Source organism: Ptychodera flava, chromosome 16 (assembly GCF_041260155.1).
Source record: "Ptychodera flava strain L36383 chromosome 16, AS_Pfla_20210202, whole genome shotgun sequence".
NCBI lineage: Eukaryota > Metazoa > Hemichordata > Enteropneusta > Ptychoderidae > Ptychodera > Ptychodera flava.
Window position 1 is genome coordinate 18,501,259 of NC_091943.1, and position 27,455 is coordinate 18,528,713.

The 27,455-nt window shown below is 40.2% G+C and overlaps 1 protein-coding gene across 1 annotated transcript in view; it reads left to right on the forward strand.

Annotated features, from left to right (window-relative positions):
- Positions 1-16,287, forward strand: part of LOC139115012 (serine-rich adhesin for platelets-like) — a 38,495-nt gene extending 22,208 nt beyond the window's left edge. The window contains exons 3-8 of the mRNA XM_070676921.1: positions 4,777-4,815; positions 5,363-7,363; positions 7,847-8,036; positions 9,065-9,213; positions 10,734-12,283; positions 14,416-16,287. Coding sequence (XP_070533022.1) covers positions 4,777-4,815; positions 5,363-7,363; positions 7,847-8,036; positions 9,065-9,213; positions 10,734-12,283; positions 14,416-14,940 — 4,454 coding nt within the window. The 3' untranslated portion in view covers positions 14,941-16,287. The remainder of the gene's footprint in view (positions 1-4,776; positions 4,816-5,362; positions 7,364-7,846; positions 8,037-9,064; positions 9,214-10,733; positions 12,284-14,415) is intronic.
- Positions 16,288-27,455: the final 11,168 nt, after the last annotated feature.

The following is a 27,455-nucleotide window of genomic DNA, read 5'->3' on the forward strand; positions in this document are numbered from 1 at the left end:
ATTGTTTGAGATAGTCAGGCAGCGAATTCCAGTGTTTCACAGCTGCATCCCTAATGTTATGTCGTGAAATTGTCAAATTTGAGCCTGGAATACGAACATTTTCAACTTGTGTTAATCGTGTTGGATACGAGTGCTTTGGAATCTCAAAATAGTGTTCAACTGTATGAGGAAGATTGTTATGTTTCAAATCATAAACAAACATACAAGTACAATATTTACTCAGTTTGTAGATATCTAAAATATTCAGTTTGTAAAACAGAGGTTCGGAATGAGCAATGAAATGAGAAAAGGTAATTGAGCGAACAATCCGTTTCTGAAGGCGAAAAATACAGAGTTTGAAGAATTTCAGACAGCTGACTTTGAATGTCTTTGTTCTCTGTTTTGCTGTGCGGACAGAAGTCTCCAGTGTCGGCCATCTTGGTTTGCTTTGGCTCTGGACTGTGATCGCTACTTGTACTCAATTTGGTAGCTTCATGCTTCTTTGCTGGTTTTCTCGGCATCTTTTACTGGTTGAAGTTGTCAAACAGTGCTTCAGAATGTATAACAAAAGGTTTTCAGGTATACGAAGACATTTGGTAGCGAAAAACAGAGCAACATTGGACGAGCGATCTCACTGTGCGTCCTACCTCCATGACATGCGTGTATGTGACTATGTGATATAGCTTCTCCATAATAAGATAAGATGGATCGACAACACTTTACCTTCCTTACCAGAAAACAAGAGATCATACCCAATTTTTCGAAATTATTTTACAACGCAGAACACATATACTCCCAATGAGGATTACATTTTCGACTGGGTACTAAAATTCAATAGCAAAATAATTCTGGAACTAAAACCCGAAAAGCCAAATGTCACAGAACGCATTCAAATTACGCAACTAAATAGTAAACAGAAGGCGAACAAACACTCTCTACACCAAGCAATAAGAAGGCGAGACAAAACCTCAGAAAATGACTAAAAAGGCTTATATTCCCATTGACACCTCAATGTTTAAAATGCCTTGTGAGTGAATCTATCATTAGTTTCTTATCATGGATGACATTTAACAATGTTAGACCCTGACGTCTTTGAAGCAAAGACCCTACAAACGGACGTTTTAGGGTCAATGCTTGAAGATACCATTCCCACCAGCATGATCGAATCAGAGAGACTAGATTGATCTAACTTTCGAGCTAGATCAGCCACCAGCAGCTGAGAAAAAATAAGTCACATAATCATCAGAGTCAAGCGAGCTAGACAACGGCTTCACACATTATACTCCACAGAGAGGACATTCTTACACAATTCACAAAAAGCGTTCAAAAGCTTCGTTAAAGGCATTGTTCGCGATCCCAGGGACGGGCATGGCTGGTTGCGTGGCAAATGCAAAATGTTAGTCATGCTGAATCAAGGTGTAATCAAGTAATAGCTTATTTATAGATAGGGAAAATCCTAATCCTGATAGTAATGATGGAATATAAACTTTGTGAAAAGTTGAGAAAATTTGCCACTTCTTTGATTTGTATGTTTTACATTCCATGTTGTACTAGCCTGTACTATACATGAACAGTCAATACATCCGGCAAGTATTCAGTGCTGTTCTTTTATAGTTAGGTCCCCGCAATCCGAGATAAGTCTTTCTATAGTGTCAACCATTCTCTTCGATTACTGTAATCTACTCCAATAAATTCCCATTTAACTCATTTGTATGATTACAGGGAAGCCTAAGCCTATCTCTTACAATCTAAGATTTGAGATATTTGACAACAATATATATGCAATTTTCATATTTTTCATAGGCCTAAATAACACACAGAAGAAAGTCATACTCAATGTTTTGTCCAATTGAAAGTGAAATTTTCACCGAAACAAGTAGAGGTGGCCATCTGTAAGCCAAACGAGAATTAATATTAGCAAAGATTGATATTAATTAAGCCTTTCCCATTTCCGATCCCAGTTACTCATACAACGGGGTATAAGCGAAAGCCAAGAGTATCGAATGTGTTGAAACCTAAGTGGCCCCTATTCAGTACCACGTAGCCTACAGGTACACCTTAAAGAATACTTACCAGGCCAAAATACCGAGTGTTGAATTCCTTCAAAAGTGGCAACACCTGGAAAGACACTGCGGCAACCAATTTATCACCCTGATCTCTAACTATTTACCTCTACACCCAATAAAGCACCGGGACTCAAGACAGTTGTACATCACAAACTTAAGAGAGCGATCGAAGACACTCGCTACACAGAACGCAGGATGGAAGGCTGCAAAGACGATTCTTCAAATAGGAAAAAAAGAAGCTAAAAACAACACAAACATTCACAGCAACGACGACAGGTCGGGTTTTCTTCCTATACTACGGTACAAAACCAAACCAAAGGGTCTTTCAAAGGCCACCGCACTTCCCTTAAAGCCCGGCTCGAAATGGACTGGGATCATGATTAGTGCCAAGTTTGGTTTGGCGTTTTGGGGCATGGCTCTTCATAATGAGTCTGTTGGTAACGGTTGCGATCGTTCGCATTATCTGCGGATCTGTTAGCTCTCAGATCACGCTCAGGCTCGGACTAATATAGATACGTACAGCCTTCGTTTCAAGGTTCGTTTCAGTCATGCCATGGCAAATACTCGAAATAAAAAAGAAAGGAAAACTATCAACTTAATCAAACAAGAGTTTGCTTGAATGAATTTACCGAAGTTTCAGGCCATATCAACGTTCGTTATGTGAATGATTCAGCTGCTGACCGCCATGTACATACGGAATATTGGCGCCATCTAAAGTCGAATAATTATCAAAAAAGTAAAAAGCTTATATCTTGGCTTTCTAAGAATGTATTGTTTATGGGTTTTTTTTTGTATTTGTTTCCGACTAGCGGTAAATATGTTACCCCTAACCCATTCCTATTTTACTACGGAGGGCGTGACAGCCCTTCACAAACAAGTCGTTACACTCTCACACACCATCAGTTAAATGGAAAATAAGCAGATTATGACAGCTGAGAATACTAGCTAACAGAAAATCATAGTGGGTAAAATGCCTTAGTGCGGATGATTTCGATACCTGGCCAACGGACTAACTGTTTTGTGCATATTGTTCAAAAAATCACTTAAAATTGACACAAACTGAAAGGCTTAAGCTTTGTAACTTTCAAATATGCAACTTTCCCCAATGAAACTATACATGTTTGGAAAGGCCCATTTCAGAGCTTTCAAACAGTATAACATTTATATGGTTTCATAATTCATGGTTCAAGGCAGAACGGGAAACATTACCCCTACCCCTTATATTATAATTTTGTTTAAAAAATCACTTAAAATTGACACAAACTGAAAGGCATAAGCTTTGTAACTTTAAAATATGGACTTTTCCCAATAAAACTATACATGTTTGGAAAGGCCCATTTCAGAGCTTTCAAACGGTATAACATTTATATGGTTTCATAATTCATGGTTCAAGGCAGAACGGGAAACATTACCCCTACCCCTTATATTAAAATTTTGTTTAAAAAATGACTTAAAATTGACACAAACTGAAAGGTTTAAGCTTTGTAACTTTCAAATATGGACTTTTCCCAATAAAACTATACATGTTTGGAAAGGCCAACTTCAGAGCTTTCAAACAGTATAACATTTATATGGTTTCGTAATTCATGGTTCGAGGCAGAAAGGGAAACATTACCCCTACCCCATATGTTGTAATTTCGTCCTTAAAAAATCACTTAAAATTGACACAAACTGAAAGGCATAAGCTTTGTAACTTTAAAATATGGACTTTTCCCAATAAAACTATACATGTTTGGAAAGGCCCATTTCAGAGCTTTCAAACAGTATAACATTTATATGGTTTCGTAATTCATGGTTCGAGGCAGAAAGGGAAACATTACCCCTACCCCATATGTTGTAATTTCGTTCTTAAAAAATCACTTAAAATCGACACAAACCGAAAGGTTTAAGCTTTGTAACTTTTAAATATGCAACTTTTCCCCATAAATCTATATATTTTTAGAAAGGTCTGATGCAGCACTTTCAAAAAATGTAACATTTTCATGGTTTCATCATTCATGATTCGAAACAGAAAGGGAAACATTACCCCTACCCCTTATGTTACACACGGATATGTGGCATACCGCTTAATAAGAAAACAAGCTCATGCACCCACTAAATCTCAAGACACATACTTTTAATGTTGTTTTTCTTGTTTATTGCACTGAGTTCTTCCAAAAAATATGTAAATACCTTATGAAAAATTGTTTGGAGGACGGGAACTTAATTATTGGGTGTGAAATTTAGCAAATTTTACGATTTACGGCCAATGGCCGATATAAAGTCTAATCGACGTTCGAATATTAATTAATCCCTATTAAGTTATATATCAATGAAAAGGCCATGATCTTGGCTTTCTAAAAATGTAACGTTTATAGTATTTTATTGTTTCTGTTTCCGTCGAGCGGTAGATACGTGACCCCTACCCCATTGTTGAAATCCAAGATGGCGGCAAAGATGGCGGCAAAGATGGCGCCAAATGAACCCCATGGGACACGATTTGATTTTGGGAACATCAAAATTCATTAAATATAGACCCTAAGGATTACAAAAATGTAGGTTAAAAAAATACATCCATGGGGTGCATGGGAACCCTACCTTCCGACCCGACTAATTATTCTTAAGGGCAGAACAGACGATCCCAATACGTTTCAAACTTCACAGCTCTCCGTTAAATTTTTTATCGCCTTATTTACTGAAGTGTACAGTCTCATACGATACTCATACAATACTCTTATTTCTTCTCCAGCAGAAGCGAGTTCCAATACCAGTCATGCTCAACTAACATCAGGTAAAAAAACATATTGCTTATGCGCATCTCGTACAAATCTTCCTAGATTTATGCGACCGCTCAGCTCGCCAACCCTCCCTAGCATCTTAACACCTTTGCGCATGTGCAAGATCGCGCCATTTGTCACCCAATCCCTTGACAGTGCGTCACCCTACATCCTGTCCATGACTTGCAACGGCTCAGCAGGTGTTGCGTTGAATATAGCAAGGTCATTACGATACACGTCAGATACGCATGTCTTGAGTATACTAAATTATGACTCACGAGGGACCTAGCACAGGTATGTCTTGCAGAACTGTGTGACTTGGAATATTTCCCAAAAGACATATATAGGAAGTCACGACGACTTGAGCTTTCATTGATATTGGTTGTGTAATGCAAGACACCTGCTAGCAATCTTTTTTATCAGTGTCGGGATCGGCCGCCTGCTGAATTGTTGAAATTCATAAAGTGGACGCAATCGTGTATGCATGGCCATCGCTTGTGTAGCGTTGCATGATTTAAGTACGGTGTGTTATTCATGATTAATGATGGCCATATTTCACAGAGGTACCCCTGAATACATCATACGAATTGAACACCACGGAAACAACTACCCGTCTCCCAGACACCGTCGAAAATGGTACCCTTGGCGGTAATTTTACACAATATGCTGCGCAAGTATTGCAAACACTTTCAACGGAGAATACCAGTGATGTTGTGACACCAACGATGGAAGCCGTAGAATCGACAACGGAGTCTGGAAATACCACAGTTACCCAGGCGTTTACAAAGAGCACATTGGACAACACCACACACCATGATCTGAATGTCTCTACCATGGCAACTGCTCCGAGTACCGTGGAAAATACAACTGTTTTCGAAGCGAATGAAACCTCAGCAACACAAATTCTGGAGAACTCGACCCATTCAACCACGCCTCGGAGCGGGTTTCCCTGGATTTCAACGGGTGATGTAGTAACCACTGCACCAGTCACAGCCGCTGCAGGTACGGTAACACAAACCGAAACCGCCACACTGACAACGCAAAAGACCACTTCCAGCACTGACGTGGAATCAACCTATGGCACAACTGTGACAAACAGTCAAAGAAACTCGATTGAGCCAGAAACTGCGACGATGACTAAAAACGCCACCACAGTGCATACTGTTACTCAAACTAATCCCAAGACGGCGTCCAGTTCTTTCCAACCCACACAGGAAAATACCACAAACTCTAGTGTATTAACAGAGGTCGCATCGACAACGACAAGTGATGGTACCAGCTCGGTATCGGAAACGACAACTTCGAAGAGAGCCTTAACGACTGCGAGTTCGACTTCAACAACCGGGTCATACGAGACGTTCACGGACAGTTCTGCTACATCGACGCCAGACATGCTTTCTGTGTCGCCATCTCTACCACAAACAACTGCAGAATCAGACAATACAGCGGTCATTCCAGTCACCAATCATTCTGGCGCCACGTCAGGGGTTATCCCGGCGACAGATACTTCGACTACCACGGTTACAAAATCACAAGAATCCACAACTACTGAATACCCATTCTCTACAGCTCCTTCCACAGTGACTTTCGAATCCTCAACAAAAGAAGCTATTGCCTCGTCAACCACGGATAACGAAACCACGCATAATTCGAAGTCAGCCATCCCGAGAACAACTACAGACTGGTATAAGCAAACATTAGAAACTACAACCCTTTCTGGCATGACAACGTATCCGCATGGAACAACAAAGTCATTGCAAACAGTAGGCTACACAAATAACACCTATCCAGTAACAACACGCAATGCATCATCCATAAATACTACGGTATCTACATCATCTCCAAGAACCATGGCAACGCCCAATGATGGTCACCCAGCCACGGCAGAGTTCAACAGCACATTTCCACACTACAACGACAGTGCGACAAAAGGGAATTCAACGACACTTAGCAACACTGTAAAGAGCGATTTCACTACAGTTCATCCTGGGAACACGACTTCCTATAATGCAACTGAGGTTCCCCTATCTCAAAGTACGGCGTCATATGACAACGTAACGGAAGATCTGAGTACAGTGGCATCCCCATCGGTTGGTACTGCCTTTGCTCCCAGTGGTTCTTCCTCCGAGTCCCCTGATATCAATGCGACACAGTCATATCAGAATCACAGCTCGGCCCATGAAAACAGTACAGTGCTCAGGACCACAGACAATTCATCATATACGGACACTACTTCACCGTCCGATGGCCATCTACAAACTGAAATTCAAAATGTGACAGAGAGATTTAACGGAAGTTTTCAGAGCGAGGCGTCGACAACCACTGGTCTTCCGTACAACCGAACGTCAACCTTTCCAACTAACAGTGGCTCAATTGCAAATACCAGCGACGAGAATGTCACTGTGCCTGACGTCACCAACCCGCACTTGAACGAATCGTCCCAGATAACCACAAACGAGGAAACTACACTAGGCTCACTATCAACTTCAACTTCAGAAACTTGTGTATGTCCGACGGTTGAAACCGTCACCGAGTGCGACCGAGTCAAGCCTAAGTCTGAAGGTACGTGCTGGGTCCATTAAACCACAATGTACTCAATTATGTGCACACCTCTGGGCCCAGTCCAACAAACGTCGTGTAGAGAATGCCAAGCTTAATGCCCGCAAAATCCACAGCTTCGCGGCTGATTCTGAGAACGCGTTTTTTGCTTTTAAATTATTTATTTGTAGCTTTGTTTGCATTTTTATGTTGCTTTCTTACGGCATGTCACGACCCTTACACCCAAGGTGAATCTCAGTCTCCTTATCAAATCACAATATCTTTACTTTACCGGATCAAAATGGACGACTTTTAGATGCAAACAGACCTCATGGTCAATATTTATTCCGTTGTTTCAACACCCGATGCGCAAATTTGCAGTTTTGCGAATTTTTTTCAGGACTTAATTTCTGGGCACCTTTTGGTCTTTCAAGTACACTTAACCTTTATATAACATGTGTTCAATTGTTGTTTTAATGGTTCTTTTTTCCTGCCTTTGAATTCAAGGGATATTCGGCGACCTGAGCAAGTCTGAGATAATCGCCTTGGTGTCCAGCGTGGCTGCCCTCTCTCTCATCTTGGCTGCACTGATGGTGACCTGCTTGTATATCGTAATATCTCGAAAACGTCACAATATGAGACCCAACGGCCCCGGTAGGGACAATTCCGAGGAAACAATGATTAATGGCACATCTTTGTAAGTTGACGAGGACATGGTGTCTTTTATTTTCGTTGTGATATGGGGTTCTAGATCAAACTTAAGCCTGCCTTAACTACTGGAATTGTTTATTTCTGATGAACTCCGCAGGTTCATTCCACTGTGAGCAGTGACAAAGTGGAAACTGAACCACAGTGTACAAACTATAACGCGCCTAAAAGTGGCTTGCACCATAGACTATCCGTTTTTAAGGTCTATGCTTGCACCGAACGCGATAGAAGATTCCAAACAGAAGGTTAGCTTGGCGGGAGATTCTAGTCCACAGTGGATTTGTAAAAAGAAACTGAAGCACCTGATTGGTTGAATGGATCGCACACAGGATCCGCATGGTCATATTACAAATTGTTCAAATAAACGGTTGTCTTCCGACAACTTTGCTCATGATAAACTGACGATAAACGATAAACTGACTTATCAAGATGGGGAGGGACTGTGGTGTGATTAATAAATAAAGACGCAATATATTATCCATTTGTGTCATTTGGCTGTAGTGAACTCGTCCTAACCCAAACTCTTCTTAAAGCAAACGCGCATTACTTGATGGGGAAGTTACTGTTTCCGATGAAATGGACATGCATCGATATGGAGGGGAAAAGCGGCAAAGAGGGAGACCGGGACACTTGGAAAGGGGGGATTAACAATTAAAATCGTTAAATCAGTGTTAAACGAGATAAAAAAATCACTTAAATTGTGGCAATAATATAAAACATTGTCGTTTCGGGTACAACTCTGTGAGTGATCGAGTGATCGAGGGATAACACACCGACGACTACTGTACCCGAAACGTCTCTCTGTTTTTATTCCACCCATTCAAGTGTTTTTAATCCCTTGTTTATTTCACGGTTTTAATCGTGAAAACCAGGTTGATTTTCTCCTCTTATCTGCACTAAGTATTAAAATGTAGTGTTTTTACCTATTTTGAGTGTTTTTGTTGAGATAGTTTTTGTGTGCAAGTCAGGCTTGTTATCAGTGGGGACTTAATTTCAGTTTCCTTTCCAACACTGTAGGAGACAAGATGATGCTGGAATCGAAAATACGGGTTTCAACGAGTTCAATGTCGACGGCCAACACCACTTCATGTCCAAGGCGAGCACAAGGCACAGAGACAGCGTCTACCTGCCACCGCCGCCGTTTCACAACGCCAGTGGAACAACAGGTGATGTCCGCCCTCACGCCTACAGTTAATGAACACTGAATAATTTAGCTGTTGAACTGAGGCAGAATTTAAAAAAGAGCATGGCTTATCTTCGGTGACATTGCGATTGACGGCACAAGTTGCCAGATCTCATTGATAGATATGCTACGTAAATTTTATTTAGGAGATAAATTTCCGAATTTACAAGATTAGCACGGCTAACATCCCTTGAATGATTTGCGGCTCGGATTTACTTTGTTCTTATGTGATTTGTGATCGCGATAATTGCCGCAGAACAAACATGCCTACCTTCTCCCCATTAAATTGCTGACATAAATACGACCGTCTGCAAATTGCCCTGTCTAAGTTTTATGTACGGTCGGGTAATTAGCCATCAGAGGGTGACAGTTCGCAAAGGAGAAACAGACAGACTTTATTGGACGATAAGGTAGACATATTATAGGCATTGAATAGTCAGATACCAGATGGAAAGTTCCTATTAAATGAAAATAAGACTGACGCGAACTTTGAACTTCAAAGGCATTCTTGTTCTGGCAACGTATGGCGTCTCGGAAGCTTTTAGCCAATTGGTTGAAACTTGTCGTTATTGAATCAGTTCCGAACAGCCAATCAGCAACGTAATTGTCTCAGTTTCAGACTCTTTAAGTTGCTCTATATAATCATAATAATATTATCGTCCCGTGCAGAAGCCAATTCATCAAACTGCCTTCGTGTTTCATTCATGTCTTTGTTAAGGTTTTTTCTTCGGATTCCTGATCGTTATCTGAATGAATAAATGGTCAACAGAACCGACTTTATGTCGAATGACTCACACAAATTTTCACAACAGACGTATATGCACGGCAATTAAATTGTAACGTAAATTCTACGTAAATATATGTTGCCAATTTGTTCATTGTGATGTACGAGAGAGCATTAGGGGTGATCCATTTGATATCCTGGGGGTGTGAAACATTTTCGAAAAAAAAAGATTCCCAGCAAATGTCAATGAAAAAGAAATCAGCCAGAGAAGGCTTGACAAAAAAGGTGAGAGAGTGGGAAAAACAAGTGTGCATTGATCAGGTAACAAAAATAATACATCAATCTTCCAGACTCCCCAGGATATCAAATGGTCCATCCCTTAACGGTATCTTACAGTGTGTCACGGTATCTGCATCACGGAGGGACTGTGCCTGTGTGCAGTTTTACTGCAATCGCTTTCGAAATTTTAATCTAGATTTGCTTGACCTCTAGTGTGCAAAACGACGTACGCACAATCTGAATATACAACGGAAACCGATGCTGTTGTCACTCATTTTTACAAAACACGTGCCTTTAATGGACGAAATTGCCTGTGACGCATAGATTTGGTTTTTGAGCACCGTGCCCAGTCTACTTCATTTACGGGAAAAAAACGGGTATGATGTTATACCACAACTGGATATGCTAAGTTTTAAACTTGACCGATGAGGGCCAAGACTTCTGCAGTCATGCCTGATCCTAACTTACAAGTGTCTAATATCATGTTTTCTTTATTACAGTGAATGACATCATGAGCGATCTGGAAGCTATGATGGAAGCCGCGCCCCCTTCAAGGCGTCAAAGATCAGGGCTTACGGCGGGAAACGATCTCAGGGAGGGAACTGAAACCCAATGTAAGGAGAGCATCTTCACAGATAAAGAAATAGCTGACATTGAACCAGACATTGAGCTACCGCCATCCAGTGAACTTGCAGAGATTGCTCACAGTACCGATCTGCCGCCGAAAACTTCAAGCTCGTCGCATATCAAGCCAACAAAGATTCTGAGGAGAATGAATTCAAAAGACTCTGCCCAGAATCTTGATTGCTTTACCTTGCGTCGACAAACGGAACACAAAAGTGACACTGACGCAACTGAACTTGATCAGCCAAAAGTACAAACCTGTAGGCCTCTTTTGCAAAACTCAAAAGTCAATGCCGACGAGAACCCAACACTTGGCAGGGAAAATGACAATCATACTGACAAAGTGAAAGTTTCAGGCGAATTTTATAATGAGGGCGATTCGGACGGACAAGAGGAAGGAGAAGACGGGAACAATTTATGCAGCGTTGACATTGAAGGGGATGTGAGGGGTTCGACCTCAGAGGAAGCTTGCCTAGTTCACCGTGACTCTTCCTTCAACAGGACTGACCCAGCTGAAATTAAAGATGATCAAATCAGCGTCGACTCTGGTACAGAAAGCGACCACGATACGCCATCAGCAACATGTGATGCTGAATTATGCAATAACGACTTCGTAAGGGATAGGGAATACCCCACAGAGGATGACCATACGAGGCTCAAGGACATCAAAGTCAAGGCGAAGGCATTTCTCGGTAGAATCTTACACAGACACAGTGACAAGGTGAAAGAACGCACAGATGTTCACAGTCCGGACCAAGTTGCCAGCGAGTCAGATCCCGTGGCGACAATAGCCGTTCTTGAACCAGAAGAAGGAGGGTTCGACTCCGGTAGCGATACTGACCTTGCTGACTCGGACGATGAGGATATCTACATCGACCCGATGCAAGTTTCAAAATGGAAAAGCCAGTGCGAGAGGGACGACGGGATGAGCGAGCATTCCGATGGCTGTGAGTCTGAGTGCGACCTCATGACATCGCCTGAACCACAGAGGAAGTCTGTCATGTCAAAAGCAGGTGACAAGAAAGTGAGCGAGAAAATAAAGCCTCAAGAAATCCAGCACGGCTTCGTGAGCTCCTTCATCAAGCAGCTTGAAGACACTGCATCGAAAAGCTCCGAAGGGACACTCTTGAGTGGGAGAAATACGAACAGCGTCGAGGTAACCGAGGAAGAGCCGCTCTATCTGGAATTAGAGGCCGCCCTCAATCCCCCCTTCGTGCCCCTTGGGAGTACAGAACCTCTCTATCCTGATGATTACAAAGTCGTCGATCTAATCACACCAGAAGCGTCGGATGAGGAGATGGAACTGAGCGACGGAGGCGATCCTGCCGAAGACTCTTCAAATGCACGTGATAGACGGGACACCTGTAGGAAGTCAGTGACCGTTCATCTCCCAGCTAGGGACGTCACAAAGATGGGCAATAAGACGGTATGTTTTCGCTTCCCAAACTTCCACTTTGTACTGAATTGCACATGTATATTATTGCACATGAAAACGACGTTTTGTATTCGGGCTATTGGGGAAAAGTGTACATTCAGGCGACGAAAGTCTTGACCCACATAGATGGTTAGCGCCAAGTTGCCGGACCCACTTTAATGATATATTATTACCTTTTGCCATAATATATTGCAGCAGAACTGACAGGAAAATAATTGAACCCACCCTATTACTGTCGTATTTACCACTTCGTCTACTATGTGCGATAGGCTATAAAGCAAATCAGAAACACAGACGTCAGAGCTAAAATTCTCCACCTGGAAAACAGGTTAAAGGACAAGGAAGCATATTTATAATATGTAGTTGCGTTTCTGTCCGCTTAATTGTTAATATAAAACGATGTCTGGCAAATACGTCATTAATAGGGGAAGATTAGTGTATACCACAGAGAAGTCATAGCTTGTGCAATAAATAATGATATTTCGCACTGTTTGGCGTTTTCAAGTCACTGGGACTTACATTTTTACAATGATATAGCACGTTCATGAAGGAATCAATATTTCATCCGTGTGGACGATAAGCCGAGAGATAGTTTATCATAGCTATTTTGACCTTTTCCTGACCGATATATGGTTATTTTAATAATAAGTTGTCTTTGTAGATATCTCAAGAATTTTATCTATGAAGATTACCGTTGTATTTTATTTTAAATAGTGTTTCTAGGCATTCATGTATCAAGTCTCATGACAGGTACATTACGGTACGATGTGCCTCAGGTACGAATATACGGACTCATTTTTTTAACCATAATATTCTTGTCGACGAGGCTGCTTGTTTTGGCTCACTTTCCTTGAAGGCCTTTTTTATGGTATGCTTCAAGACTTCTCAAAAGCGTTCGATACGGCTGAGCGGAAAGGACTTTAGTATTTTCTTGCTGAGAATGACATTCTTGGGAAGATGTTTCAGATTATTTTGCCCATGGAGTGAACACAGGGTCAGCGGCCATTTTGCATTTCAAAGTTCAAAATGTTGCATGGCGTCATGGTTCTTGATTTGTGTAGATCTAATTTTAAAAGAGAATGGTTTAAATATTCAGTCAGAAAAGTTCAAGCAAACGTTTGAATCTAACAGTTTCGAGGCTTGTGTTACCTTGGCGCGGTCATGAAGTGCTATGAATGACGACAGGAAGGGTCGTTGTCCTAACTGTAAAACGATATCTGCAACGGTGCTCTGTAATAAAAGAGATCAGGGTCCTTGTTCATGTGATAAGCGCCAAATATCGGTTAGATGTTCAATCTTAAAAGGTAATCTGCGCCTCGAAAGTACTTTTGCTCAACTCAACAAGAAAACTTTGACCTCTTGTCTTTCAAAATCGAGAATAGAACTCAGGGGTCATCCGTGTGGTGGAAGTTTTGGTACCAGAGAGAGAAGTTACCAGAATTTTACGGACATTTGAAATTCATCGGTACGGGATAACAGAAATTTTCGATTTTCACATAAATAAGATGCGCAAATTGTATTCACTTCAGGAGCTTCAACATGAACCAACACAAGTGGTAGATCAGAAAGGTTTTGTAAAAAATTGAGTCCTAATTTCTGTTCCCGAAGCGCTTTCTGAACCTCATAAACATACTTCTATATGCGCTTATTTTGTCGGCGAGGGCGAATATAAGTAAACACAGAATTTTGCACAAATCCCTTGTAACATAAGGAGGAGTAAGGCGTTTCGATTTCAGGATAGAATACAAAGAGCCCCCAAGGAAAACTCTTTTAATTTTGCGTTCACAAATCTCAGCTCGGGCCATGTTTACTCTCAATAACGGTAAGGTCATGCACCTTTTCTCATGAACGTCTCGCCGAAAAGTATGACATAAATATCCTATCACCGATATCTTGAACTGTAGAATTTGAGAGTGAAATCGGTTAAGTGCGCCTGGTAACGCGATGTTAGATAAATAACTTCGGCTATCAGGCTGTGGTTATATAAAGTAAGTCGAGTATAAAATCGAATGTTAGTACGACACAAGACAGCTCTTAAACACTGATTGATCTTATGTCTCCCACGCAAAGGTCAAAACATGTCCTCTTTCTATTGACATTAACCTACTTTTTTATTGCCGCAGGCCATTGAACCCCCAGCCTTGCCTCCGAGACCGCCCCTTCCGCCACCCAGACCGACGACCTCGCCATCGGAGACGGTTCGTTTCTTTTTCGGTGATGTCCTGGATAAGACGTCGGTGTTGCCTGGCAACCAGAAAGATGTGCACATGGAGGAGACTTGGGACAGCAGCTACTTCGGAGACAACTTCGGCAACAGCAGTTTCCTCTTCGGCAAGAATGTCCGAGGAGACGAGAAACCGCCTCCGCCGATACTCGAGGAGTCTGATTCAAAGTCGGAGGAAAGGAGCCCAGTTGACGTCGACGGTAACAATCACAGAGAAAGCAAGAATGACCCGGGTCTTACTCCTGTCTCCGAAGAGGAGTCAGTCATCACTGAAGTGTCTAAACAGAAACTCGGACAGCAAGACTCTGGTTTCGGGGACATGAGATATGAACACAAAGTTGAAAAGTCGGCAAGCGAGCACAGTGAACGAACGAAGCCAATCAGGAAACTGACTATACCAAATGTATTCCTTCAAGCCATATGATGTGTACTGGGACAAGCGAGTGATCTCCCAACATATCGTCGTGTGAAATATAAATATAGCAAACACAAAAAGTTACAGTATTTCTTCAGTGCGGAAGGATCCTCGCAAACTACACAGAGATCGAAACTGTCCAGCTCGCGGTATGGCACTGATTTTATGTTTTCCCGCAAAAGACCTGCGTATCATGATTACTAGTCGTAACTAGCTTGTAGTCGCCTGCGAACATCGTTCGAACTCCACTGCTGTAATAGTCGCATTAAAGAGAAATATCCGCTCTAGTTATCCTAGGTGAATTATATCTGCGTTTTCTCTGTATTACGTATTGGGTATCATTTATGATAGCAAGAGTATATCTAATAATTTCAACTAAGCTGCTATATCATTTTCTTGATAATTGTACTATGCTTTGAGTAATATTTTGCCATCTTTATCTTTTGAAATACAGCAAACCTGTCTCATACTGTCTCTAACCGGAGGCTGACTCAATACGATAGCATATATAATTAAGATAGTAGAGAAACTGGTGTTAAATAAACTTGTCTGCGTCAACGAACGGTGTCATCTGACGTTTTCGTAGTGCATGTAGTACCTTTATTGTACCGATGTGATTCGACGCCCTCAACGGTGTATACAGACTTTGACGAAGATTTTAAATTTTTCGTGAGGGGGTTTAGAAAGGGATGACTACTATACCTAGAATTGTTGTCTGATCAATTTAAATATTCCCATCACAATTTCAGGTATCAGAGTTTGTGATGTAATTCAACTCGAAATGTGTTCTTCTATTTACAGTGTTTAGCGCTGTACGATACACGAGGACATGTGTTATTCTCAGGCGTATTTGTATGCAGTTTTAATAAAAGTGTTTTTACAGTAAATAGGTCGATAACAGCAAGTTTGACTTTTTTTACTTGAAATTTAATCATCATTAACTGTTATGATGTATCATTCCTTGTGCTCATACTTGACTCTTTTAGATGAAATCATGTAAAAAAGTGTAAAAACTGCAAATTTACTTTTCACGAAACAAATAATTAAGATATTATTGTCCCTTGGTTATCTCAGTGCATTTCCAAACAACACCAGGGGAGTCATCGAATGTCTCGATCCTATCGTGGACATTCTCTGTTTTAAAACTCCTGTGTATCGGAATGGATACTCAAACATAAGACCTACAAATAGCCCATTTCTGGATTTGGAGTAAGATTCGCAATTTACAGTCGACCTTGCCAACATTAACGGCTTCATCATTGAGAAGCGAAACTGAATCAGGTTGACTAGCAATTTACCAGTATTGCAGTTAATATGCATTATCTTGATCACCCTGGAATAAAAAGAGATATTTCCAATCATGTTTGTCTGTATTTCTTAACCATTAATTGCTGAGCATTCTGCTCGATCACGGTATAGTTCAGGTTATTACAGCTGTATAGTCACATCGATATTGATGAACCCCCTTCTGTAGTGAAGTGATGGAAATCGTTTCGAAGCGAACGAGTACACGTTCACCTTAGAACTATTAAGTGACCTTTCCGAGGCACTGGTTTCAATTTCCTTTTTCTGAAAGTGATTGCTGTAAAGCAGTCCAATCACGGAAGAAAAGCGGTTTCACTGCAATCAGTGTCACAGGGTTCACGAACACAACGAGGGTGAAGGAGAAGGCGTAAGTGGATTGGCCCATTCAACCTTTTCATGTGGAAGGTACCAGGTATCGGAAACAGATATTCGACTGTGAAATTTGTACTCAACTATTCTAGTCTGCTACATTTGTGGAATTATTTTGATAGCCTCTTCAGTAACTTAAGTTCCACCGTCCTGTTCTAGTAGATTTGATATTAGAAAAAGATTTGATATTTTCCCATAGATTTACAACAGGGCTTGATGGTCATTCTGAATGTCAAATATATGCATATTTTAGTTTGTTTCTCTGTCCTACATTTGGCGATTCCTGATTTCTATTCATGATTGGATAAAAAAGCATGGTCAAATACAGTGAAAGTATATGTGACGAAAATACCTTTGACCTGGCTTAAAGACAGGTAAAGAAGAAAGAGATCTAGACTAGATCAGGCCTGACATAGAAAATTATGTAAAGGCTCAGTAATATACAGTAAAACGTGCAAAACTTACAAGTGAGACATCCCATCTAGACAGCGAGGCCTCTGAGACTTCAGAGTACTGCGAAAATATTTCCAACATAGTCAAAATAGCGCAAAATCGCTTACCTGTGTCTGCGACGAAAAGTGAAAAAAACGTAGGCCAAGGCGGTCAAAGAAGCATGATTAAAGGTCACAGGTGCAGCTTTACTATGCAGACTTTTCGTTACATTGAAGTCTCAGAGTCTTCGCTTTACAGATAAAACATCACACTTGCAAGTTTTGCACGTTTCAGTGTATGTCTATGAGGCGTAACACACAATTGCTATACTATGCCTGTCACGTGGTATCTTATATCTCATGACCCAAACATATAGCATGCTCGTGCAAGCGCCAACTGCTGCTCAAACAAATAATGAAACTCTGGGTAGAGTACAGCCAGGTTATGTATACATTTTACAGTTATTAACTGTGTGTAAGAGTAGGCCTTTTCACTTCTGATCATTACTCCAGGACCTTTAATATAAAGTCACCGTAGGGAGCGGTTTGTCCTCACCTATACAAAGGTTGAAGTGGTAAGTAGCTCCTAGAGGCCCACCAAATCATATATATTTGCTCACACTTCTATCACTTTTATTTCTTTTGTCTTTAAAAAAGTATTGAACTTTTCTCGCCCGGATAAGTTTCTTCTCATTTTGAGGTAAGCACGATTATTGATCATGAATCCGTGTGGTTGCATTTACCTCTACGTTCTGAAAACACAAGTCCATGTAAACTTTCTCTCAAGATTCGTTTCTCAGTTTCATGATACCTTTCAACTATTGGCGGCTGATCTGTTCAGCTCTTGACTTGCAACTCTGCGGTACACAAATTAATTAATACATACGTATACATGGAGACCTTTAACAACATATCCCTTTTCGGTACCATACATCTATCATTCTCCTCATCACTGCACTGTAATTACGTTATGGCTGCTCAGATCTGAACATGGAGGGTCTGCCTCTGTGGTTCGAAGCTCAGACTAAAGGGTTAATATAGTGATAACCCAGTCGTCGTATCAGCTTAGTACAAAAAAACTGGCATCAGCCTAAATGAAACAACAACAACAACAACAACAACAACAACAAACAAACATCTCTCCCGCAATCATGGATGACCATTGACCCCAATTGTTTTTTGAACTCTATACAGCAAGCGTACCATAACATGATTGCTGTACAGTAGCTCGAGCTTGCTTAGAGTTGTTGGTCGGACGGTGAAATCATGCCGTCCGACCCTCAACCCTAGCAAAAACATCGAGCTACTGTACAACACAACCTCTACATCCATCACAGAACAATTCTGTTTCCGATGAGAAATTTGAGTCCCATGATCTCACAGTGACTGGTGAGTGGGAATACCACTAACACACTTCAAACACTGGCGGCGCTATGACCATCGTTCCCACTTTGAAAGTGTAACTCGATTGGGTATTATACTGAAGTCACACGGTCTACATTTCTTCTTCTACCTAGAAGTGCACATGACATATATCAATCTGACTATAGGTTATTTAGGTGACTCTTTACCCCATTTCCATGTGACTCTTTACCCCATTTCCATGTGACTCTTTACCCCATTTCCAGTAAACATGGGTACTGAGATCGGCCCAGGTAATATAAGGATTAAAGTCCTTCCCGCATACCGTTTGCACCACCAGGTGGGTCTCTGGACACTATTGTCCAGTTTTGGCGGCTTGCTGGTTTGGCGCATGGGCAACATGTCCAGTGGGGGCCATTGGCTGGTTTGCCATGTAAGGTTGCCCACCGTGATAATACACCTGATTAAAACAAATGACAGAGGAAATTATCAATATTACTCTGAATTTAAAAGTTGATTTGCTGAAAAACAAGCATAGCCAACTAGAATGCCATCATGGTGGGAAAATGTGTGATGTCATATCTTTAATAATGAATACTACCATGGCGAGGAAATTTAATTATACGTTCAGAGTACACCATACATCATCTTTAATACATGAACTGTAAGTTTGATCATTCACATCACTTACATCTACATCCGTTTATGTGTTATCGTGCCTGCTTCAATTGCGTGGAACGTTGGTATTATTTTTGACGATAATCATACATTCGAACAACATATCAGTACCATCTGCTGTACCGCTCACTTCCTTCATCACATATCGCCTCATCAGGAAGTACCCGTCTCAGGATTACTGTATCACTCTCGTCTATGCTATGGTACTTTCAAAGCAGGACTATTGCAAATACCACCTGCATACATCCGGATGAAATTTTACTTCCTACGATCGCCACTCATTCTTCTCAGCAGTTCCTGTGCCATGGAACTCTCTAACCTTGGACATAAAACCTTTCCCAATGTTAACACTTTCAAAAGAGGCTTAAATTGCACATGTTTCAGAGAGCATTTTCATTATCACTCAGAGTGCCACTGGGCACTGTTTAATTGAGGTATTCGATGCTATATAAATTTGCTAGATAGAAACGTAGACTCATGGTCTAGAACATGTCAGTTAGAGTAGCGTGTTCACTCACGTGAATACCTGTACAACTTATCGACGGCAATGTGTTATATAATTCTATACCTATATGACTGGTCAGGCAAAGTCTTTATTACTTGGTTCATATATTCTTATATACCACACTCAAATCAACAATGCTTCAGCTGCTCTATGTCGATGCTTGAAAATCTACATCTTCAAATAAAAGTAACACATATTAAATCGTGTTTCAAACATTTTCTCCAAAACTTGGTTCAGAATGGGTCACCTTTACAAAAGATTATAAAATCCCCTTCGAATCTCTGAAGGCTCTTAAAATTCAGTTTCTTAATAAATAGAAAATGCTAAGACATATTTCTGGTTTCCTTTTCCAGTTCTGTTTACACAGACAATGCACCAATCACTGAAATACGTTTCGCTCTGAAATAATTCCGTAGAATATAAACGCTACATCAACGTTAAAGGAACATGGCAGTTTACATGCGAAGAAATAAGGATTACACCATACACACACTCATTTCTACTGAGCCTGCCCCATTACATTCATACACGTGAATCCATCCCCCTGATGACTTTAATTGAGGCATTTCTTATTTGCTTTGTAAATAAGTAAGAAGCATTTTTAAATTTGCAATAAGATAGATTACGGAAAGAAAAGATAATTCTCTTGGAATACCAATTATTCTGCCACAATCGTCTGAACGCCCGAAATGATTACTTTTACCTTACATGTAAATATTTATCGACTTCAAAAACACAGTAGTCGTTAAAGGAACATAAGCTGTAATTTGTGGCAAGTTTTTCAGTATTCTGCTTGTACACAGAGTCCCTAATGCTTAGAACTTACAAATATCTTCATTTCTTCATTGAAGAAGTCGATGATGTACACACCCCGCTGTGTCGGATTTGTCTCCGCTGTCTGGTTTACGATCGAATTTCTCATTCTGTCACTGCCACGTCGTCGGTGTTCTAAGCCGCTCTGTCAGTTGATGATATTAGAACCTCGCTTCAGTCCATTAAACTTTAAGTCAAGGCCTGAGAATCATTTCGTTGTATTTGGATCTTTGGTCGTCGTCATCGTAGTTGGTGGTTCTAGATGTCTTTTGCGCATTTTGCTTTGTACCCGTCGCATTCCCTCATCACTCATTAATATTTTGTTTGTAGTTCACGGGAGGACTTGCAGCCATTGAACCGCAAGTCTGCCTTTTCGTCCTGGGCTGCATCCATCCTTCTGTACTTTCTTCTGCTCGTTGTTAACTTTTCCAGTAAAAGCTTGCTCTGTATACCCGGATTCTCCACCATAGACATCACCATTTATTTCGTAAACATAAATGTTACATATTGTCAGGTGTTGTCCCTCCATTTTCTACCTTATGCCTTCTGTCTTTCTCTTCGTAAAGACACCTCCTACATACAGTGGTTATTTACATGCGTGATCAGACCCTCTCACACTGCTACGTTAATATCATTATTAAATGCTTTTGTTTATGATATTTTACTTATTTGTCACTAGGCGAACGGTAACAAGCTTTAGGTTTTAAGTAATAATAGCAAAGTTGATCTACGTATACATCTGCACACAGTCTTTTAAGGTACAAATGGCTCCAATCAGTATAAAGGAGTCCTACAATGAACATTTTTAGGTCTAATACCTTTGATATTGATGCTTGGTTAACAAAAGACATGTTGCTATGATCTTGCACTTTTCTTTCGAGATGATGCCTACTTGTAATGGTAACTTTCAAAACAACTCCCTCTTGATATGATCTTTCCCGGGATGACGCCCACCAACATCACACTCCCTCCTTAACGTTTAAACTTACTGGTTTCTCGATCAACTTAATTTGTAAAGACAGAAAATTAATTTAAAGAACAATAACGAGTGAACACAGAATTGAGATCCGTTATTTGATAAGGTAAAACATTAATAATAAGTGGCCCGAAGGTATATAAAGTTTAGCATTTGAGCTAAAACTGAATTCAACCTGGGAGTAAAAATCTTGAACTGGGTAGCTTGAAGTTGCTCAGGCTTCTCTACTGGATGCTTAAATAAAACCATAGCCCTCCATGCTTGACACTGCGGTAAAATCAAACATTTGAACCCAGAAGAAGTAGAACAATGCTAAGCATTTGTTACTTTTTTGCACATTAAGCATATTTTGATTGACATTGTTGCTCATAGAACAATGTGCATAACATGCTTAGGAGGAATAACTGACTTTTGTCACGGATAATATTGGGACAGTGAACATATATGTCAAATATACATAATTCGTTTCTGGGTAACAAAAGCACCGAGAAAAAACCGTCGTTGATAGCACTATACTTGTCATGCGCTGGATTCCTGGACCACAATCATAACAGAGACGAAAATGTCTGGCTAGCCTTACCATGCGAACTATTTGACGAGACACATCTTATTCAAAGTCTAGGGAGTTCCTCGGCTTTTGCTATCCTGGCATTGCATACCTTTCTACTCAGTGATGAAGGACAATAGATTCAGTAAAAAGTGCTTTCTAAGGGGCAAAAAGGGTCATTCAACACAAACTGACACGTACCTCCGCTTGTGTAAAGCTTTGAAACCTCTACGGTGTATATGGTAATGGAGCGAAACTGCAAATTGCTTAGCAAAGAAAATTGCACTTTGTTTCAGCTTTAATCATGAAACATTTTGGACTTGAAGTATACCTGGCTTAAATGATAACTTATGTTGTACCACGTGACCGTTAATTGGGTTTGATTCGTTAGGTAACAATTGCAGTAGAAAAGCAATCGAAAGAATGGGCCATGCAGACTGCTTCGTGTTCAGTATACCCCGAGTAGGGCAGTGACTCGCGATTTAAAGTTGATCAATCCACAGTTTAACAATAACCTTTTTTCTATCTGCTCCTCGAATGATTTAGAAATGGTCTTAAACTCACCGACGTCACAGTCTTCGGACCAAAATTTAAAGCGACTACGTGACAGCAGATTGAACTGATCGATTTTGCACGTTCCTATATTATTGTTTGTGAATGCAATCACTTGGGCATATGCATGTAGTATTTCATAAAACTGCGAATGTACCCCTCTCGATTGCCATTTTATAAAAGAGACCCAACAGAGGTACAACTATCGCCTCCTGCCTATTAGTTTCCCAACTTCTGCGTCGACGTCAGAAAGCCGCTCTCCTAAGTGAAAAATTGCCCCTAACAAGTAGACGTTTCCACTGCTAGTATCAGCAAACTCCCCAAAACAACCGATTTCTAGTCCTGTCCCACCTACCTCTAGCACGCTTAAGGTTTTTTTTTCAAGTTGTCAGATGAGTGACAGGGAAAACGAAATAGAAGACTGAATTAGATAAATGTCAGAACAGAACTTTCTCTGGAAATATACAAGAAACTTGACACGATAGGAATGAATTTTCCCCACCCGCTGATGAAGTTGCCGATCTTCCCGTCTTTTCCCAGCCTGTCAGCGCCCACAACGTTCATGTTAGAAAAAAATATATAAGAAACTTGACACGATATATACAAGAATATACAAGAATATACAAGATATATACAAGAAACTTGACACGATACAAGAAAATATACAAGAAACTTGACACGATAGGAATGAATTTTCCCCACCCGCTGATGAAGTTGCCGATCTTCCCGTCTGTTCCTAGCCTGTCAGCGCCCACAACGTTCATGTTAGAAAAAACGAACTGCAACGCATGCAGAATGTAATATCTGGGTTTTGGTGTGTTGTTCCGAAAGATGTAGCTCTTGCCGCTTGGCAAAATAACCTCTGCATGTAAGCATTCATACTTTGTTGAGGTAATGACGGTAGTGTGGATTAGTTGGTTATTATTGTTAGATTTACCATGCCATCCAAAGCCTACTCGGAAAAATCGAAAATATCAAAAATACAAATGACACTGATAAAGACATTGGTCATGCGCCATGGTTGTCAAATGCAACGTCATATACTCATTACTTGCAGGTCTATAACGTCATAGTGTGAAATTTGAAGCAAAAGAGGTTACAACAAACGAACCCTCTCTGTCTGTTTTGCAAGGTTTGAACGTGTCATGGGTTGATCATGGTGGTGTCGAAAATGACTAGTTGACAAGAACATTGCCCGAATACCCGGTTTAAACCATTTTCCCGTTGCAGCTCGACAACTTATTTATTCAAATAAGTTGCCATTACACGAAGCCTCAAAGTGAAACTTTAAAACAATGCAGCAGGACTGAAAGAGACCCGCAACTTTTCGTCACGATGCCCAGAATATTCGTTATATAATACAGTTTTGCATTATTTTCACAGGCCCTTCTGATATTTTTTTGCAAAAATGGTTAACCTTTAAAAATGACAACGATTTCTGCAGATGCATACTCTAAAAATACTCCTGGCTGAAACTATGTGTGGCTCTACTTGTTGCGACTCAATCTTGAATCAGATGTAAAGATGGCGAAATTTCTCGTTTGTAGTGTTCTTGTTAGCTGTTGGCAAGAATCCGCCAGCATCGTAAATCTCATTTTAATCAGACGACTTAAATCTATTCAACGATCTCCTTTCCTAGCATGGCTGAGAGTCTGAGAGAGCAAGAAGAATGCTGAAAAGATAGTCATTAACACGATTGGAAATAATTTGGGATAATTGGATGGTGAATTAATGTCGATTTAATCTGCAAATGTTATCTCATCTGCTTTTCTTTTTATATTACACACTTGTTTTTAAGAGTAATTTGCAATATTGTAACATTCAGCTATATGGCACCTAACACTTTTGTGAAATTTGCAAAATATAAAAATCAAATTACCCCAAATTAGTTTCAATCGTGATCATTGCTTTCTGAATAAAATGATTTTAAGAAGGGGGCACTTAGCGGTAAATAAGTGTCAAAGTACAGATATGTAAAAAGTTAGTTGAGATATGATGTTTTTTGTTCTTTTGGGTTTTTATGCTTTTTTTGTTCTTTTGCTATTTTATCCTTTTTTTGTTCCTTTCTTTTCTAAAGGCGATAGCGTAGTCAACCGGCTGGTACGGAATTTGGAAACAGAAACATTGCAAGTATTAACATATTGAAATGGATGAACTCTATGAACCATTGCCTGTCCTCTGGTGGAATGAGGATGCCACAGTGCGGACATGTTGGTGATACAACATTCATCATATACATCTTAATGATGCACCATCGGTGACACTTCCTCATACAGGATCTGCATAGCCAGTAAGGTTCATTATGTTCGTCAATATCGAAATGGCAACAAATACATGTAGAACTCATACTTTCAGATCTCAACTATATGACCACAGAGTCCTCTTTAGCGTGTATATAAAGCAATTCTTTCGAACCAAAACACTCTCTGCGGTTTTAACCCTAGGCAATTGCAGGTACACTGTGACCAATCAAGTGACATCCTGTCGTATAAAATTTGAATATATTAATATAAACGCATCATTTCCGGGTGTGCTTGTAATATAGCAAAATATGGCAGATGGCCGATACATACGGCATTAGACATATGTGTTGTGAAAAAAACCCTCGTGACCTGCAAGTTTCCAAACTGCGACATGCGTGTTGCTGGACTACGACCTGTTGTGACCTAAAGTACATTAAATACATTGAAAATAATTTTGCGTTGCGGGAAGTCTCATTTGAAGCGGTCACTTTACGTCGTATGTATATTGTTATTGTGTATATTTGTCTGGCATTTCTAAATACCATGGAGGAACGCCCTGGGACTGTAGTGTGAAAATAGGTTTATAATGTATGATCCTTGTGATGAGCGTTTTGAGACTCAATATGCAGTGTCTTCATCAGCCTGATTTCATATATCATCTCAGCTATTTTGATGTATACATACCTGATATAGTCAACGCTGTTCTTCAAAAAAGGACGTTAGTAGTTGTGGCCTTTATTAGACTGTCGTTGTGCCCATTCTTTACGGTGAAGGTAGGCCTTATTGGAAATCCGAGGGGTTGGGGTGATTTTTATAAAGCGGCTGTAGAAAGGTTATATTTCACTCAGAATTTGTTGGGAAATATTGCTATGGCAACAAATTGACCGAAAGGTTTACACGTCCATATGAGACAATACTGTATAAGTAGAATATCCTTTCTATAAACAACACAATGAGGATTCTACCCAGAACGGCGCCCTCTGTCCTGATACAGCCCACCGAACAAATGCCAGTGTTTTAAAACGTCGAATGTGATAACAGATAATGACGTCTGGTGTTACTGTGGCACTTATGCACTGGCCTGATAACACGTTGCATAGTATGAACTCTGCATAAACAAAAGCAGGTTTGAAATGATACGATACATCCTTAGCATTTTACAATCTATGTTTTGATATAATTTGAACATAATACAACTGCAGCGGTTCACAAACTGTAACAATACAGATGCAGCCCATTACGAAGTTTCAATGGATGAATAGAAATAGGTCAGTTTTAACGAACAAGCGTACTGCAAATGCAATGGTATATTATTATGTACACTTGTGTTGGTGACACTTTGCCTACGATCATTTGATTCTGACGACTCACCTTCAGTGTCAAGGTCACTGACGTAAACTTGTCGTGTAAACGGGTCTATGTGAGTGTTCGTAAATTCACAGAAATTGTTTTGGGCTGTGTTTTTGCTCATCATCAGTGCCAACAAAAAGGGGTATTTTTAAACTCTCACCCATGAAAGGATTACAAAATCAAATCCGCAAAACTGACAAGAGAATTAGGCTTTTATTTCAGATCTGCTTCAAACCAGTGTGGGGCAGGGGGGCTAGGTCAATGTTTCTCTTTGCTGGGATGCTATACCTACTTCTAATCACAAAAATAGTCTTTGTGTACGGCATCACGGTCAAAACGGTCAGAAAAATAAAAATTTACGACTGTTCAAATGTGAATCCCCTTGTAACCTGGTAAATAATATTCCGAGATCTACAATCATGCCAGCGCTAAATTGAAAACTAACGTTGTTTTAAACAATGGCGTCACCATGTGCAATCTGTTTCCAAAACCTTATAAAATTGCGTCAGGCTTTTATGAAGGTTAGAGTGTAAAGACAACATATGATCATTTTCTACGCTTATGTCCTAATATTGAAAACAATCTGATCACTCTATTCAGCAACTATATGACTGTGCCTGTCCTTGATTTGTGAATAGGGGATGCTTTCGTCCGACCCTCTCCCATATTCCTAAAAAAGTATGTCCCTCTATTGAAAAGTCCCGTGGAAGACGTATCTTGGCAGGTGCATAATTTGTGTACTTTTGCGTTCGTCATATCTGTGTCGACTGTGTATATCTATAAACAGTAGTTTCCGTTGGTTTAGTTGACTGTTATGTCGCATTAAGGGAGCCGTCAATATTTACGGCCTGGGGGGTCGGAGGAATTGCTTTCGAAACTCCAAAATTTCGAGTAACCCCCCTGCCAACCATGACGTGTTTGAGTAACCCCCCTCTCTGCTACAGAAAATTTGAGTGATCCCCCTCCCCCCAAAAAAATTGGGAAAATTAAATATCTAAACAGTAACAGAGATTAAAATGGTGTTATTTGGTGGCACTTGGGGAGTATTTTTTTCGTATAAAAAACTCAAAGGAAAATAAATCTGAGACAGTATTCCAAAACTTATATTTCAGTTCACTGATTTCAACCATATTTTTTGAAACCGAAAAAATAGCGACAGACATACATTTATTCACATTTATTATTTATTATTATTTTCCTGCAATAAAAGATGGGTTTTAATTGTTGTCAAGGCATTCAACTGGTTTTAAACTTTATAGCATCAGAATAAGCTTGCTTTACACATTTTCCCCTATCGGTAACCTATACAATGTAGAATATAGAAAGCAGACGTTTCTCATTAATGATCAGGCAAGTATATCAATCTTTAATCAGGAAATACTGAAAAATGTAC